Source organism: Lutra lutra, chromosome 3 (genome assembly GCF_902655055.1).
Source record: "Lutra lutra chromosome 3, mLutLut1.2, whole genome shotgun sequence".
NCBI classification, from domain to species: domain Eukaryota; kingdom Metazoa; phylum Chordata; class Mammalia; order Carnivora; family Mustelidae; genus Lutra; species Lutra lutra.
In genome coordinates this window covers 2078488-2094597 of record NC_062280.1, presented here as the reverse complement: position 1 = coordinate 2094597, position 16110 = coordinate 2078488, and the positions used below count along the sequence as shown (strand labels likewise).

The window sequence follows — 16110 nt, the reverse complement described above, 5'->3', positions numbered from 1 at the left end:
CTCTTGATGTCATCCGTGTCCCCCTGGGGGAGGCAGCAAAAGTGCTCAGGACTGAGAACCACCGCTGTAGACACACTCACGAAGCCTCTGTTCCCAGCCGAGGACCCCTGGGGCTGTGTCTCCTGTGTCCTTGGGTTTAACCAGGTTAACCTGGTGACTTCGCAGTGACAGACCGGCAGTCCCCAGCAGACGGACGGTGGCGCGCGAGTTCTAACTGCACGTGACATTTAGCCCCTGTGGGTCTGTCTCCTCATCCACAAAATGGGAAATGTGCCATCTTACAATCCTACCAACTCTAACGTGTGTGCGTGTGTGTGCGTGTCCGTGTGTGCATGCGTGTGTCTGTGTGTGTGCATCTGTGTGTGCATGTGTGTCTGTGTGGTGTGTGTGTGTGTCTGTGTGTGTGCATGCGTGTGTATGTGTGCGTGCGTGTGATGAACACGCTTCTCTGTTCGTGGACGTTTAAAGGCCGCCACCTCGTGGCCATCTGTCAGTACTTCTCACTGCAGACGCCGACTGAGATCCGTGCTGGGATCTGGGGGATGGGTGGGAATGAAAACAAATAGGATATTTACCTCAATATAGAATGTATATAATTCAGCTCACTTGGAAATATGAAAATATGTATTTTAATGTGTTCCCAAATTATAGTTTTTGTTTTCAGTGTCTATCCGTAAAACTGCTCATGAACTCTGTTTTTCTTACCTTCACTTATGTTCACTTAATTTTGGATAATTTTTATACATTTTTATTAATTTTAATCTCAATTTGCATAAGATTAAGTCATGTAGTCTATGTAGAGAGATGCCTTGGAGGCACAGAATGCATCTGGAGTTGACAGAGAAGCTGTCCTCAGAGTGGCCTTGGAGACGTGACTGTTAATCGCAGAGCGATGGGAAAGGACACGACTTTTGAGGACGAATATCACCCAAACTTCTCTCTACTCTCATGGGCACCAAATGAAGTTGTTGGTGTTGTCTTCAGAAATCCCCTTGGGAGCAGATGTCGCGGCTCGCTTTCTGTGTGCTACCACGTCTGGTTATCGGTTAGCAACTTCACATTTCAAAAAGACACGGTTTTCCACACCAGCCTCCTTGAGTAGACCAGGCGGTGGGTGTTTCGGTGCCGCCGTTGACCGGAGGAACTTCCAGCTGGTGCTGCTCCCATTCCTGTGACCCAGGAACCCCACAGGGCGACAAAAACCCACCTCTCGACTGTAATGAAAGTTCGGTGAATTGACAGTGGTTTAGCAGTTAGTGTTTGCCTTGATAAAGGAGGAGAATGATTTTCTGAGAAATTAGTCCTTAAAATGTGAGTTTTTCAGATTATCTACTTCTATTTGAATAGACAAGTTCACCTGTATTCCTCTGTTCCTAGAAGTAAACGTAGCTCTGTGACTCCATATGAAGGTTTGAATATACTAATTACTGAATAGCTATTATGCCCCTCCCCGCAAAGCCAGCAGGTAGGCCCCCGTCCCGTTCCGCTTGTTTCTTCCGTGGTACCGGCTCACATTTTGATTACTTGTTGTGAACCACGAGGTAGTCTCATGTTTAGGCATGAGAAGCTGCTTCTTCCAATAAACTCCAATTCACTCACCATATTTTTCTTGATCCCTACTTTTAATTGTAAAAATCATACTGACTTTTGAGTTCTTTGGTCCCTTCTTTCTTTTGAAAGTCTGTTAAGACTCTTGAGGGTTAAAAAGTCAGAAAATGCTTCACAAGACTTGTGGGAATGATGAGGTTGGGGGATGGAGCGCTTCCAGAACTGAGGACGTGGCTGTCCACCAAGCGGCCTTCAGAATGTGGGTTGGGAGGAGGGTGGAATTTGGCAGCGAGAAGTCGTTGCCACTTCTCTGAGAACTAGGCTTGGCTGAGTCACTGTGCCTTTCTCTCTGTTTCTCACTGGTCTGGTCAACCTTTGGGGGGTGGGAAGGAAAATAAAGTAGGCCAGACTTGAAGAAAGAGGATTGAAATGTGAAAATATAATAAGCATATATTGTGTCTACTATGTGCCAAGAACTATACAAAACATTAAAACATTAGAAAGATGGAAAACCCACAAACCCCAGTCAAGGGTCTTTCAGATGTTTTTGGGTGGGAGGAGGTTAAGTAGGCACACATATAGTTAACTGTAATCTAAACAGACAAGTGAATTTAGAAATTCTGGTTAAACACCACAAAACCAACCAAATAGGGAAGTTTATTCTAGAATGCTGGTGAACTGAATACAATTTTATAATTTTCCAAGAAGGCTCATTACTGGGGATTTAATACATCAGAAGTGAAATGTTCACCCAGAATGTACCAAGCCCTGATGGAGAGGCGGTGGCCAGTGCTGGAGTCAGCAGTGTCAGCAGAGCTGATGGAATTACTGTAGGTGGCCGGATCACTATGGATTTTTTTTTTTTTTTATACAGGACTTTATTTTTTGTAGAGAAGTTTGAATTTCACATCAAAATGCAAAGGAAGGCACAGCAAGTGCTCATGTAGGCTCTGTCCCGGTACATCCGTAGCCTTCTGCACTTCCCCATTATCAAGCTCCCCCATCAGAATCCATCATTTACATTAGAATTGCTCCTGGGGCGATACTCCATGGGTCTGGACGCATGTGTGCCGGCACAAATTCGTCGTCACAGTATCACACAGAGAGTTTTCACCGTCCTAACATTCCCCTGTGCTCGTCTTTTCATCTCCCCATTCCCAACCCAACCCCTGGCCACTGCTCGTCTTTTTACTGCCTCCATAATTTCACCTTCTCCAGAATGTCCCCAGAATTGGAATCGTATATTACGTCCACTCCTTTTTAAAATAATGAGCACTTCATCTGCCTTAAGAAGTCCGTGCTTTTAGCTTTCTACTGAGTACGTATTTGGCAACGTGTTCTAACTGGCGCTGGCTTGTCTCCCAGGGTCCTCGCGGTCCTCAGGGAATCGATGGAGAACCAGGTGTTCCTGGTCAACCTGGTGCCCCAGGGCCTCCGGGACATCCATCCCACCCAGGACCTGACGGCATGAGCAGGGTGAGTTCTATGCGTTATTCGATGTTATGTTTAGATCATTTGTCAAGTTCTAAAATGGTCATTACTGAAGGACTGTTGACATACCACCATGTCACGGTAGTTCCGAGTGTACAATGTAGTGATCGACAGTCCTGGACCTTCCTCGTGCCCAGCGCCGTGCGTGTGGTCACCATCTGTCCCACACAGCGCGGTCACGGTGTTGTGATTCCGTCCCCTCTGCCGCACTTCTCATCCCTGCGACTTTCTATTTTATGACCAGAGGTTCGTGCCTGTTTTGCCCATCCCCCCACCCAAGTTTCTGATTTATTGTGACTTCAAGTCGTCTTCGTGCGGACGTTGGCCTCTGACGCTGAGAGCAGGTGAACGCAGCCACCAAAAGACCAGGGAATGTGCAGGGACCGTCGCGCAGCCCCAGACGGCCTCCCTCACGTGCCATGCCACAGTCCTTGTGCTTCCACGTCCTCTCGGTGGGTCCGAAGGGCCGCAGACACCCTCCCCGCTGTAAACTGGAAGAGCAACATCTTCCTCCTTCTGCTGTTCTCTGGACTCAGAATGCTCCAGAGCTGGGTCCTGCGCTCCCCGGGAGGGGGACGACACTTCCAGTAAGATCGATGGTCAGCAGCGGCCCGAGTGGACACCGAAAATGCTACCTGATGATCTCCCAAGTTCAGTTTCTCGCCAGAAACAAAACAAAATGTCTTTCTATGTTTGCCTCCCTGAATTCGTAGTGGCAGACAGAGGGTTTAGGAGAAGAGACATAATGAGACTAGAGGACATTTGGAGCCTGACATGGGATTTTTGTTTTATCATAATTTATATCGTTGCTTCTCAACTGATTGCAGAAGGAATTGCCAATTTATTTTTTTTAACAATATACACATTTTCCCCACTAAAATCTGGAAATTTCATCGAACTCCTGGCATACATATGGCCAGTTTGGGTCAGTTGGGTTGCCAGAGTTTTTGTGAGGTGAAAGAGAGAAGATAAAACATTGCCAATTCTTGGAACAGCCAAAAAGTCACTAAAAGGGTCATAAAATCTTTATCAACTTGTATGAATACGGTTAAAGTTTGCTGGTCATGAGCGAAGGAACAAGAATTCCATCTGAGTGAAACAGCCTGGAATGGAAACCGTGATCTGCAGGAGAAAAGTTCTAAAAGCCTCTCTCGGCCTTTGTTCAGCGGTGGAAGGACGTCAGGTGCGCAGAGTGAACGCGGACCTGGGTCAGACGGGCGGGCCGGGGCCTGCGTCTACCGAGCGGGACGCGCCTGGCCCCGAGCTAGTCGCTCTGAAGGAGCTTCGCTGTGAAATACTCTGAGGAACATTGTTCGATCAAAAACACACACAGCGAGAAAGAACGCGAATCTCCTTCTGCGCTGTAAAGCCAAAGTGCAAAACGGTTGTCCGAAGAGTCATTCTATGAGAATCCCGGAGAATGTGCAATTGTCAGTTTAAAAGTTTCTCGCTCTGTGTCTTCCACTGTGGGAATAACACGAAACATTGCTTTTGTAGCCATTTTCAGCTCAGATGGCCGGCTTAGACGAGAAGTCCGGACTGGGGAGTCAAGTGGGACTCATGCCTGGCTCTGTGGTAAGTACAGATTCTACTGATAATCCACGTTCTTGTGGAAAATAACGTTACGTAAAGCAAGGTTTGAATTAGCTGGTTAAGAAGTAGCATGTATCTTCTAGAACACACCCGTCCATCCGTTAACTCATTCAATTTATTTGTCAAACCCTGCGTGTACCAACTAGAAGCCCAGGGGTGTTCCCTTCAGAGATGTGCGAAGAACTTGTTGACTTTAATAAAGGGTTGCCTGTATGTTTCATTTAATATTTGAAGAAAATAAAGAATTTTAAAACCTATCACCACCACCACCACAAAACCTGTGCTTTATATGGTGTTGTCAGAAACAGTGATTTGGCAAAACTTTCACATGGGAAATTTTGCCATTTTAATTTTCATAATTTCCTGCTTAATATCCTCTGACTGCCTATGCCAGCACCCATAAAGTTCCCGACTGGGCCTAGTTGCCGTTCCCATCATCTTCTGAATTTTCTTCAACTGCCAGAAAGAGTCCCATTTTCTCTGGGCAAGTACGTTAACCTGGGTCTTTGGAGAATACAATCTCACTGAACAAATTAACATTTATACAACCAACTGTCCCATGCTTTTTTGCTCATGACATAATTCAAAGGCATCCCAGATTAATGGGATTTCAGGCAATAGCAAGTGTAAAGTTAAACCACGTACGTAACCACCCCTGTCACCCATCCTTGAACACTGTCTGCCTACTAGCCCCGTGGCTCATTCAAGGACTACCTTGGGATATGTCTCTGATATATATGTGTTTTCATCCATTTGAAGTTACAATTGCATACACGTTTAGTTTTTAAAGGGCACTTTTGTTTTCTTCCTAGCTAAAACCCCGATCAATTCAAAATAAAAATTTAAATTTTTGCCATAAGAACGAACCTGATTTTGATTTAATTGGTTTCACTTTTTCTGTCATTTCAAAAATTTTATGGCTATGCGGTTAATACAGTTTTTAAAAAGGCGTTTTCTTCTTCTTCCCTTTTTCCTGCCCCAGTGTCATCAATCATTTCTTATTTAGATGGGGAAGGCCTATGTGGATTTAAATGTGTGTTATGAAAGAAGAAATAATGAAGAAATCTCAGTGCCATAGACAATTTTACACTTAATATGATCTAGTCATTATCATTGATAGCTTCCTAAGTGTTTAATTTAGTGCGCTCATTTAAGTTACAGGAGTTTATCTACTGTGAGACTGAAGAACTCACTAGACGGTTTGAGAATCACTTTCCCCTGCCAAGATTTTTCTTTTGTTGGATATTCTGGTTTAACAGAACCGCCCCTTGAGCATGCAAACGGTCTTGTCCCAAAGGCACTGGATGTACACAGGCATATTCTTCTTTCTCTTTATGAGAGTGAAAGTATGTATAAAATCATCCCAAATGTTGCCCAAACATTAATCTTCTTGAACTCAGCTGCGTTCCAGATGAGGACAAATGGAGAATGTCATCATCTTTCACTGTCAAAGCTTCACTTTTCCAGATTCTAAGCCTGATTCAACATTTTTGAAATGTTTGACCCGACTGTCATGAACACTACGCAACTTTTCTTCTCATTTGTTTTTAAGGGTCCTGTCGGTCCAAGGGGACCTCAAGGCTTACAAGGGCAGCAAGTAAGTCTTTTTATAATTAAACTACCTACTATGGCAAAGTAAAAAAAAGTACAAGTAAGGTCTCTGTGACGCGAGTGCTCTCGGCTGGTCTCTAAATTTCATATTGCAGTGCTCACTCGGAACAGGCTGTACTCAATTAACTTCTACTCAGAAACGTATGCGGCTTGTTTTTCAAAGTTTCTTCATGGGGCTCAAGTTTTATCATCTGGTTTCTCTATGTGACTGGCCTCCAACACCAAAGATTTTTATATGCCTTTGCTTCTGAAATAACAGATCATTATCTCATGTCATAATGAACGTGTTCCTAATTGGTTATCTGCTAACTAGGAGGTTGTGAAAGCAAATCATTAAAGGGTACCACCACGTGGTACTAGAAACCACAGTCAAGGTAATCACTCCATGGGGGCGTCTTTAAAAAGAATGTAATACTGTTCTTTCTTTCTATAGCATATCGAGTACTAGTAAGTTAGTGTAGCGCTATTTTAAATTTTGTAGTGATTTGACGAGCAGTAGGAAATAATTTTTCAAAGGAAAGGAAAAAAAAGAATTCTTAGCTCTGCCAAAGATTTTACATTGTCATTATCATGTGTGTGGAGTCTGACTTTGGCCATTCTGTATGACTGAGGAAGACGATGGTCGCTGCCACCGATGGGACGCTCACTACGCGCCCGCACTGTTCTGGGTTCTAAATGTGCGCTGGTTCTCAAGAGACCGATGACAGCCCAGTGAAGTAGGTAGCGTTATTATTCTCATTTCATGATTAGGAAATGGAGGTTTAGAGAGATTTAGTGACTCCCTCGAAGTCGCAGAGCTGGAAAGTGGTGGAGACTTGCAGTTTAAGCGACTGCCCTACCCTGCAGGAATACATAATGTCGTGTTCTGCTTTTCTTTGGTTTACACATGTAATTTACAAATAATTATATTTCTTTGCATCATTTGTTCTCAATTTTAGGGCGGCGTTGGGCCTACAGGACCTCCTGGAGAGCCTGGTGAACCGGGACCCATGGTAAATGTCCAGAAGCACGGGGACCCAGTTAAAGATGGGTCCGGCATCCTGACGGTGTCCGAGCTGTTTGCTTCGTCAGCTCTGTCTTAACGTAGCAAGAAGTTGGAGGCCAGTTCGGGGGGCCTGTGTTATGTTTCTGAGGGCAGAGAATTTGAATTCAGAGGCCTTGAATATGTTAGCAGACCGTACCAAGACATATGCTCTCATGAAATTAAATTTTTTTCCTTGGAACTCATAATCTGAGGCATGCAACGTAAAATTCAGACAGATAAAGCTAGTTTCTCTGATATTTGTCTCAAGAATATTTTAATTATATCATTCGTAGGCATGGGCCAATATAAGTAAATATTCTTTTTTTCCTTTTGTTTTGCTTTGTTGTTAGGGTCCGATAGGATCACGCGGACCAGAGGGCCCTCCTGGAAAACCTGGGGAAGATGTAAGCTTCCTGCCTTCATTACACTTTGAAATTTTGAAGAGGTTAAGAAGGAACGATGGTGTTAACATGGATATGATTTATTAACTCCCAATGTATTTCCCTCGCTTTTAGCTTTCATTAAACGCATGCAAAACTGGAGAACTCAGTGTAGTTATACAAAAGTCTGAAAGTATTCTTAATTTTGCTGATTTTATATTATTAGGTTCCAGCTTCTTCCTTGCATTCCCCCGGTTTGCCATTGTGATTTCTCCGTAAGATACTAGAATTGTTGTCAATTTTGTTGATGGAACCTCTAAGTGAACTTAAAAAAAAGTACCTGGCTCTGATGGCAAAACATCAGTATGATGTAATGAAGTCTTCATTAAATGGAAATTTTTGATGTATTAATAGTATAGCACCAATACTGCTCTCCAGTGCAGAAAAAGCCATTTCTTCCATTGGATTTTTAAAGTTGAGACTCAATTCCAGGTTTTAACAGTAATAACATGTGATCTAAGAACTGGATACAAAACCAGATTTGCTTTTCTGGATTTTTTTCTTAGTTGTACCAAAGTTGAGGATAAAATTATGGATAAACCACTAATTTCTGTGTGATCTTAAGCCAAGTAAATATTTCCTCTTTGTGTTTCAAAGAGATTTATTTCAGCAGATTACATTGAATTTCATCATAAAGAAAATATGTCTAGTAGTTCTTAATTATTTTATCACAAGAAAATAAATGAAAAGAAGTGTTCTAAGAAACTGTTTTAGTTCAGTGCTGCATGTTCATGTAGAATTCATAGCACGTACCTGTGCGTTCATGTGGGTGTAAATTTTGATGTTTATAAAATGGTGAGCTAGGTCAGGTGAGTATAACTTATATTAATTTCTTTTTCTGGGTAAGTTAATGAAACCCTCACACCTGACTTGCTGTAATAGACTCCCACCAGAAACAACGCCTGCTTCACTCTTACGTTGTCTAGAACACTGGGCATGAGCTTTCCATCTTGGGGTCGGGGGACATGGCTTTCTGAAAAAGACTTGTATCTGCGCTTGACTGCAATTGACTCATCACCTAGTGTCAGAAGGGAGCGTTTTAATCCTCCTTGCTTCCCCCTCACCTTGTTTTCTGGTTTGTTTTTTTGTTTGTTTGTTTCCCTTAAAGGGTGAACCTGGTAGAAATGGAAATCCCGGTGAAGTGGGGTTTGCGGGATCTCCGGTAAGTTTATACATCTCAATACGATGCCACAGAGGCAAACTTTGGAAAGTAAAGAACAGTAAAATTGCCTTGTAATTCATTATATACATGTGTACTAGACACTAGCATCAAGATATGTGCCCTTCTGTCACTGCGGAACAGTACATTTTGCCAAAGTGACGGCTGATTCCAATTTCCTATTTTATATCGGCTCCACACAAATAATGCTCCTGAGCTCGATAATTATTTCATAACCTAACCAGATACTCTCCAAAAGGAATGTCAGATTTACGAAGTCACCAACCTGACCTGTTTCTATTTCACAACCTCCCAATCCCATTTGTCTTTAATATTTTTATTTTGTACAGTTTACACGTCAGAAAAAACAGCTTGAGAGTTTATTGATTTGTTTATTTATACAGGAACAATGAATTATGGACAGGATGCCTCTTTGGCTGCCCCTTAAACCCTCATGTTGGCTGAAATTCTTGATGTTCTGGTCCTAGAATCTAATGACAATTTCCACTGATGACCCCTAACACAGCTTTTCATGCCCCTGGCTTGCTACAAGGACCTGTCCCTGCTTACACGCTCCACCAGAATTCAAGACCTGGGCCACGTGGCCATACACTGAACCCACCTTTCCATCCTTCTCACGCTACTTGGATAGACCCTCTCCCAGGATGTGCTACCGGGCAATGGGGAAAATGAGAGAGAAGCAGCAAACATCCTCTTAACATTCTTGCTCTTAAAGCTTTACCTGTCTGATAATCCCTAAATAGGTTCGACCTTCCACTTACGACGTTTCCTATATTTTTCTGATGTTTCTGCCACTTGGTACACCTGACAGTACTGAATTACTCTCCACTTACTTCCTGAAAGAGCAGGAAGTTCAATGCTGGGTTTGGTTTTTTTTTTTTTTTTTCTTTTCTTTTTAAACAAATGAGTGCTCATCTTTTAAGGGAACTTACGGGGCTCCAAGGATTATTTTGTTTCAAATATAAAACCAATTCCCCGGCTCCCTGCTCTCTCCCTCCTCCCTTTCCTCCCCCATCAGTCCGGGGAGTCAATGCAGACACAGGGATGCGGTTTAGTCATTAGCACAGATGTCCACGTCGGCCGGTCCAGGCTCCCGCACCCCATCCTGCCGGGCTCTCGAACAACCTCTCCTCGAGGCCTCCGTGGGGAGGAAGTGGGCCCTGCCAGCATGTGGCAGATGCGCTCCGCCGGTCTGTGCAACAGCACATGTGACTGGGCTGTGATGACATCCTCCGGTCAGCAGAAAGAGAACGTTTTATGAGTCCTAGCACATCTGGTTCAGTTTCCTGTTGTAGTAGAGATGTGTAAGAACATGAGAATTCCCTTGCAGACCACGAGAATTCAAAGCTAACTAATGATCTGAAATAGCACAGCTCAGTACTTCTCCTATAGGCTGAGGGTATGGATTTTCCTGTTCAGGAAGGAGGGGGAGCAAATATGGGTAAAGGGGAACATTCCAATGGACAGACTGAAAGGAAATTCTTGAAGTGAGGAATTCCTAAACAGGGCTGTGGAAACAGAAGAATGACTGGAAGTTTCTTTGTTCAGAGAACATGGTTTGCTGTGCCCTTATTATTATAACCCCTCCTTAGAGCACCACAGACACGTTTTCCCTGCAAGAGGTCACAGAGGAATGATTGCTTTGCTTTTATATAATTTCATTTCTTGACTATTTGGTACACAGTGAATGAAGGCGGTGATGTACGGAGCAGAAGGCTTTTCCGTCTGTCTAAGATGTGTTAGCACAAGAGAAGTTCCTCAGGAAAGGTTTAGGAAAAGTGCTGTGAGTGTTAAGAGAATTGTTAGATCATTTCTTCTGTTGTTTATTCGGTGATTATTCATTGATGCCCACTCACCAGGCATTAGGCTAAGTGCCAGGGATGTGCAGATTAAGAGTAATAATTGATAGTAACTAACATCAATCTACACTATCGATGTACTCAGGCTACTGGTGCCAGTGGTGATGACATTCATTTCAAAACCAAATTAATGGGGGCGCCTGGGTGGCTCAGTGGGTTAAGCCGCTGCCTTCGGCTCAGGTCATGATCCCAGGTCCTGGGTTCGAGCCCCACATCGGGCTTTCTGCTCAGCAGGGAGCCTGCTTCCTCCTCTCTCTCTGCCTGCCTCTCTGCTTGCTTGTGATTTCTCTCTGTCAAATAAATAAATAAAATCTTAAAAAAAAAAACCAAATTAATGTAGACAATGAAAATAATTAAGTCACTGGGTCCTTATCTATTTTAAGAGGGTCTGAGGAAAAAGTTGCTGGCATCATTTCCAAATAGTCATACCATTTGGGCTTAATTTTCTGTTTGATTTCTAGTTTTCTAGTTTACTATGGGTAGGTGGAGGATGCATAAAATTAGTACAAATTAAGGAATTATTGCGTCTATGGCCCAACTTGTTCTCTCCATACTTCCTGACCAAACCTCCTGTGGGATATCTCCTTTCTTCAGTTGATCTTTGCAACAATCATAGACCATAAAGCTTCTCCTGAACATTTTACTTAAAGTAAATCTTTGATCACACTTTCATGTGATCTTTATAATCCTGTTTTGCGGCCAATATTTAGTCGTTCAGAGAACGTGGAACGTCTTGCTGCGTATGGACGTATTTATTCTTCATGGTGCCACCACTGAGCACCATGTAGAGAAGGCGTAGTTTTCTCTAAGTTCCTTCCCTGATTTTCTTCCACATGAACTGATCTAGCTGATTCAGACATGGAACACGTTGACTCAGACTGATTTTCCTGGTTTTTGTTGGTTTGGGGTTTTTGTTTGTTTTTGTGTTGTTTCGTGTTTTGCTACTAATTATAACACAGTGATATAGTTTTCCAAAATTTGGAAACGTCGTCACGTCAATGCCTGGCAATAATCCATGTGTCTGTGTAAGGCGCGTTTCCACTCCTAACGGGGGTTTGCTTTGTGAACGTCGATCACCTTGGCGTGTTCTGACAGGTTAAAGTATATTGCTCCTTTCTTTTCTTTGGTATTTTGCTAAAAAAACTATAGTATTAGATTTTTGGTGAACGAAATTATATTAAACAATTTCCTATTCTTATTAATGACTCTCAAATGCCTTATCTTTTTTTTCTGCCCCCCACAGGGAGCGCGAGGATTTCCTGGGGCTCCTGGTCTTCCAGGCCTGAAGGGTCACCGAGTAAGTTTAACTCTTCATAGTCCTTTCAGATACTAAGGCTTACTGAGCAGGGTCTGGGAGCATAACCTTCAGCATCGTTACAGTCTATGAGTCAGTTGTCCTTAGCGGGCCGTGGTCTCAGTATTCATCTGTGGTTACCAAATTCACAATATGTTTTTAATATTTTCCTTTGAATTTCATTTGATTCTATAAACAAATACATTTTATGTTCTTACTGTATGCTGGATACTGTGCTACAAAGGAGACACAGTGATGAGCAAAAAAATCCTTAGCCTTCAGCTTCAGGCTCAGAAGGGTGACAGTCACCAAAAGACATAATGACTGCTTGGTGGGGTAAGTGACGTGATACTAGAGAGAGCACTAGGTTATGGGAGAGGCCCAGTCAGCCCAGGTCTGGAGGGCCATAGAATGCTTCTCTCTTTATAGCTCAAGACAATACGTCCTTATTCTAAGTACAGATATGGAAATTATGTGCCACTCAGAGCGGAGGGAAACCCCCTTGCAGCACCAGGGTGCGCTTGGCCATGCCAGGTTCGTGAGCCTGTAATGGAACCAAGAAGAGCTGTTTGCAGAGACGGTTCTGTGAAGCCTGGTGTCCGTCTAGCGGTGAAGAACACTTCCATTGGGGGTATTAAAGAAGACACAGAAGAATAAAACCTGAGAGACTACTTTGAAAACTACGGCAAGATCGAAACCATGGAAGTTATGGAAGACAAGGACACTGGAAAAAAGAGAGGGTTTACTTTTATAACTTTTAATGATCATGATTCAGTTGGTAAAATTGTGTTCAGAAATACCACACTATTAAAGGGCACGATGGTGAGGTAGAGAAGGCATTTTCTAAAGGAATGTAGTCCGCTGGATCACAAAGGTCATGGGCGTAGATCTGGAGACTTTATGGGTCATGGAAGTAACTTTGGTGGAGGATGAGGCTATGGTGGTGGAGGTGGTGGGAACAGAGGAGTTAAGGAGGAGGTGATGGTAGATATAATGGATTTGGAGGTGATGATGGCAATGATGGTGGTGGGTCCTGTTTATAGTAGTAAAAGAGGCTGTGGTGGTGGTGGACGAGGACATGGAAATCAAGGAGGTGGATATGGTAGTGTTGGTGGAAGATATGATGATTATAAAGAATGAAGAAATTTTGGAGGTGGGGGTGGGAGCCATAATGGTTTTGGAAATTACAGTGGACAGCAGCAATCAAATTATGGACCTATGAAGGGAGGCAGTTTTGGAGGAAGAAGCTCAGGCAGTCCCTATGGTGGTGGTTATGGATCTGGTGGTAGAAATGGTAGATATGGTAGCAGAAAGTTCTAAAAAAACTCAGAAGGAAATGCTACAGTTCTTAGCAGGAGAGAGAGTGAGGAGTTGTCAGGAAAGCTGAGGGTTACTTTGAGACAGCCATCCCACAGGCGTTAGAGGAGCTGTAGAACTCTGTCCCAGAAGGAACAATGGTCCACAGTCAGAGAAGTTACTGCAGCTTAAACAGGAAACTCATCCTGCTCAGGACTCTCATCACCCCAGTTTGCAAACACCTGTAGCTATGGGTCAATGTAGTGTAGTGTCAGTTAGAGGACGTATTTTATCTGCTATAGCTTTTGCTTTTTCATTTCATTACCTCAGGTATATTGCCTGTAAATTGTGGTCGTGGTGCCAGGAATAAAAAGTTAAGAGATTTTTAACTTTTCAGTATTTGTGTAGTTCAGTTTTTCTATATTCTAGTACAGAAACTTCAATAAAATGTAGTTTTGAAGGTGTTTCCTCGTGAGTTAACAAGTAAAGAAGATCATTGTTAATTACTATTTTGTATGAATTTTGCTAAAGTAAACTGTAAAGAAATACTTGGTGACTTGCAGTTTAAGGGGAATCTATTTTCTGCATTTCCAAACCATGAAGTTAGTGGGCTCTGACATGTGGAAAGATAGATATTTATATGTTTTCAGTGGGTTTTAGATAAACAGAATTGAATATTTGCATAAGCATATGTGTGGATTTAAAAGCATTAGGATTTACCCTCAAATGAAAAAAGATCTCAAAATTCCAGAAAAAAAAATAAATTACATATCTGTTTATCAGTCTATAGTCTATATATCAAAAGCATGGGTGATATTTGATAAGTATATACTGGCTGCCCCTGTTTTGAGTAGTTGGGCTTCTGATTAGAATGCTTGTTGCTGTACTAATTATTATTTTGAATGTCATCCTTAGTTATAACCCATATCCTGAAACTATAGAAACTCCACAATTACTTGTCTTCTCTAAAACCACCGTAGGTTTTTCATTTGTAGCTATAGATTAAATTTCTGTGAAGTTCCAAAAATCTGAAAGGTGAAGATGTTGCAAATTCAGAATGGTGCTTTAATTTTCTTCGAATAGGCTTTCAAAAAATGTTGAGAATTTGGAAACATTCTGGGAAACAACTTTAAATACCTGTTTTTATAAGGCACTTTCTGTGAGCTTATTTTTGGTTCTTCTTTTACACATCTGGGAATTAAAAAAGCAGTAAAATACAAATTTGTATTTTTCTCCCTAGGGACACAAAGGTCTTGAAGGCCCTAAAGGTGAAGTTGGAGCAACTGGTTCCAAAGTAAGTGTATAAACCCTAACCCTAAGCTCCCCACTCATTTTGGGTTTGCTTCAAGTGCCTGCCAACCTTCCAGAACCCCCTTACATTTTGGAGGGAAGAGGAGTATAGTTGAGTGGATAAATATAATTCTTCATATATGAGTGGCAATAGATTTGGCAGGATACGCGACGTTCTTAACTTTGCCACCAAGAGTAGGCACTTGTTTCCGCCAGTGTAGGACTGTAGGGTGTTTTCCTTACGTGAAGATGGCACTATGAATTCACCTGCTAAAACACAGCCACTGTTTTTTTCTTCTTTAAAAGTATCTGAGAGGTTTAGATAGTTTATTCGCCTCATTATTTAGTACCTTTTTGACTCCAGGGCCTTTTGGCCATTGTCTCTTTCCAAGATGTGTTTATGTTTTAGGGAAATAAAGAGACCATGAAAGAAGCACAGAGGACTTTTTAGCGGGAAGCATCATGAGATATATGAAAATACATACATACACGTGTGTGTGTGTGTGTGTGTGTGTGTGTGTATGCATGATGTGTGTATGTATGAATATATATATGTCTGTGTATATATATATGCTTTGGCTTTAATTGTTTTATTTTTAAACTTCCTACAATAAATCTTAAAGGAATACTAGCCAATTTTAGCTTTGTAACATTTTACTTGAGCTACAGTATAATCAGACATAAACATATAATTACCTTTTTAATACTAATTAATGTGAACAGAGTAATAGTTTCACCAATCTTGTTTACATCCTCATTTTTATTTTATAATTTTATCTATAGAAACTAAATTACTATTGCATTTTAAGAAAAAGTAATACAACAGAATTTTGATGTCCTTATTTCAAGTATGTCTTCCAAATGCTCAGATTGAAAATACACCTTTAAAATGACATATACTTGGAAACAGTGATTTGAGTATCCGTTGTAGGTTTTTCACACTATAATGTAATCTCGTTTTGCTTTAGGGCGAAGCTGGCCCTACTGGTCCAATGGGTGCCATGGGTCCAATGGTATGTATTAATTTAATTCTTTGTTTTTGTTTTTTGTTTTTTGTTTTTTTCCCGGTTTAGACCATATAAAGAGAAATGAAACGACATGGAGAAAATATGTTAACGGATAATGTAATCTTGATTACCAGTTGACGGACAAGCACATTCAGAGAATTGTACCCTTGAATAGCAAAGGCCTCTTGCGTTTCATTGTTCTTAACCATTGAAGGCTCTTACTCTTTTTCTTTAGTTAGTGTTCAAATCAGGATTGTTGTAGATTTGGCCCATTATAGGTACATTAAGTGAAATCTATTTCCGTAAGAGGCAGTAGGTAATGTATCTCCACGGGCAGAGATCTTTTCATACCCCAAATCGCCCCTGGAAATACTACCGTTTGTGGCCGATTATAGTGAGTCTCCACTGAACTGAGTGATGTAGTCAAACTACCGTAGAATTCAAATAAATGCTTCAGAGGTGTTTTTTCTCTCTCAT

General features: G+C 41.9%; 1 protein-coding gene across 1 annotated transcript in view; it reads left to right on the top strand.

Annotated features, from left to right (window-relative positions):
* COL5A2 (collagen type V alpha 2 chain) overlaps positions 1–16110 on the top strand; it is a 138341-nt gene that overhangs the window by 78495 nt on the left and 43736 nt on the right. The window contains exons 7-15 of the mRNA XM_047720551.1: positions 2914–3024; positions 4537–4614; positions 6185–6229; positions 7182–7235; positions 7618–7671; positions 8816–8869; positions 11990–12043; positions 14577–14630; positions 15595–15639. Of these exons, the coding sequence (XP_047576507.1) occupies positions 2914–3024; positions 4537–4614; positions 6185–6229; positions 7182–7235; positions 7618–7671; positions 8816–8869; positions 11990–12043; positions 14577–14630; positions 15595–15639 (549 nt within the window). The remainder of the gene's footprint in view (positions 1–2913; positions 3025–4536; positions 4615–6184; positions 6230–7181; positions 7236–7617; positions 7672–8815; positions 8870–11989; positions 12044–14576; positions 14631–15594; positions 15640–16110) is intronic.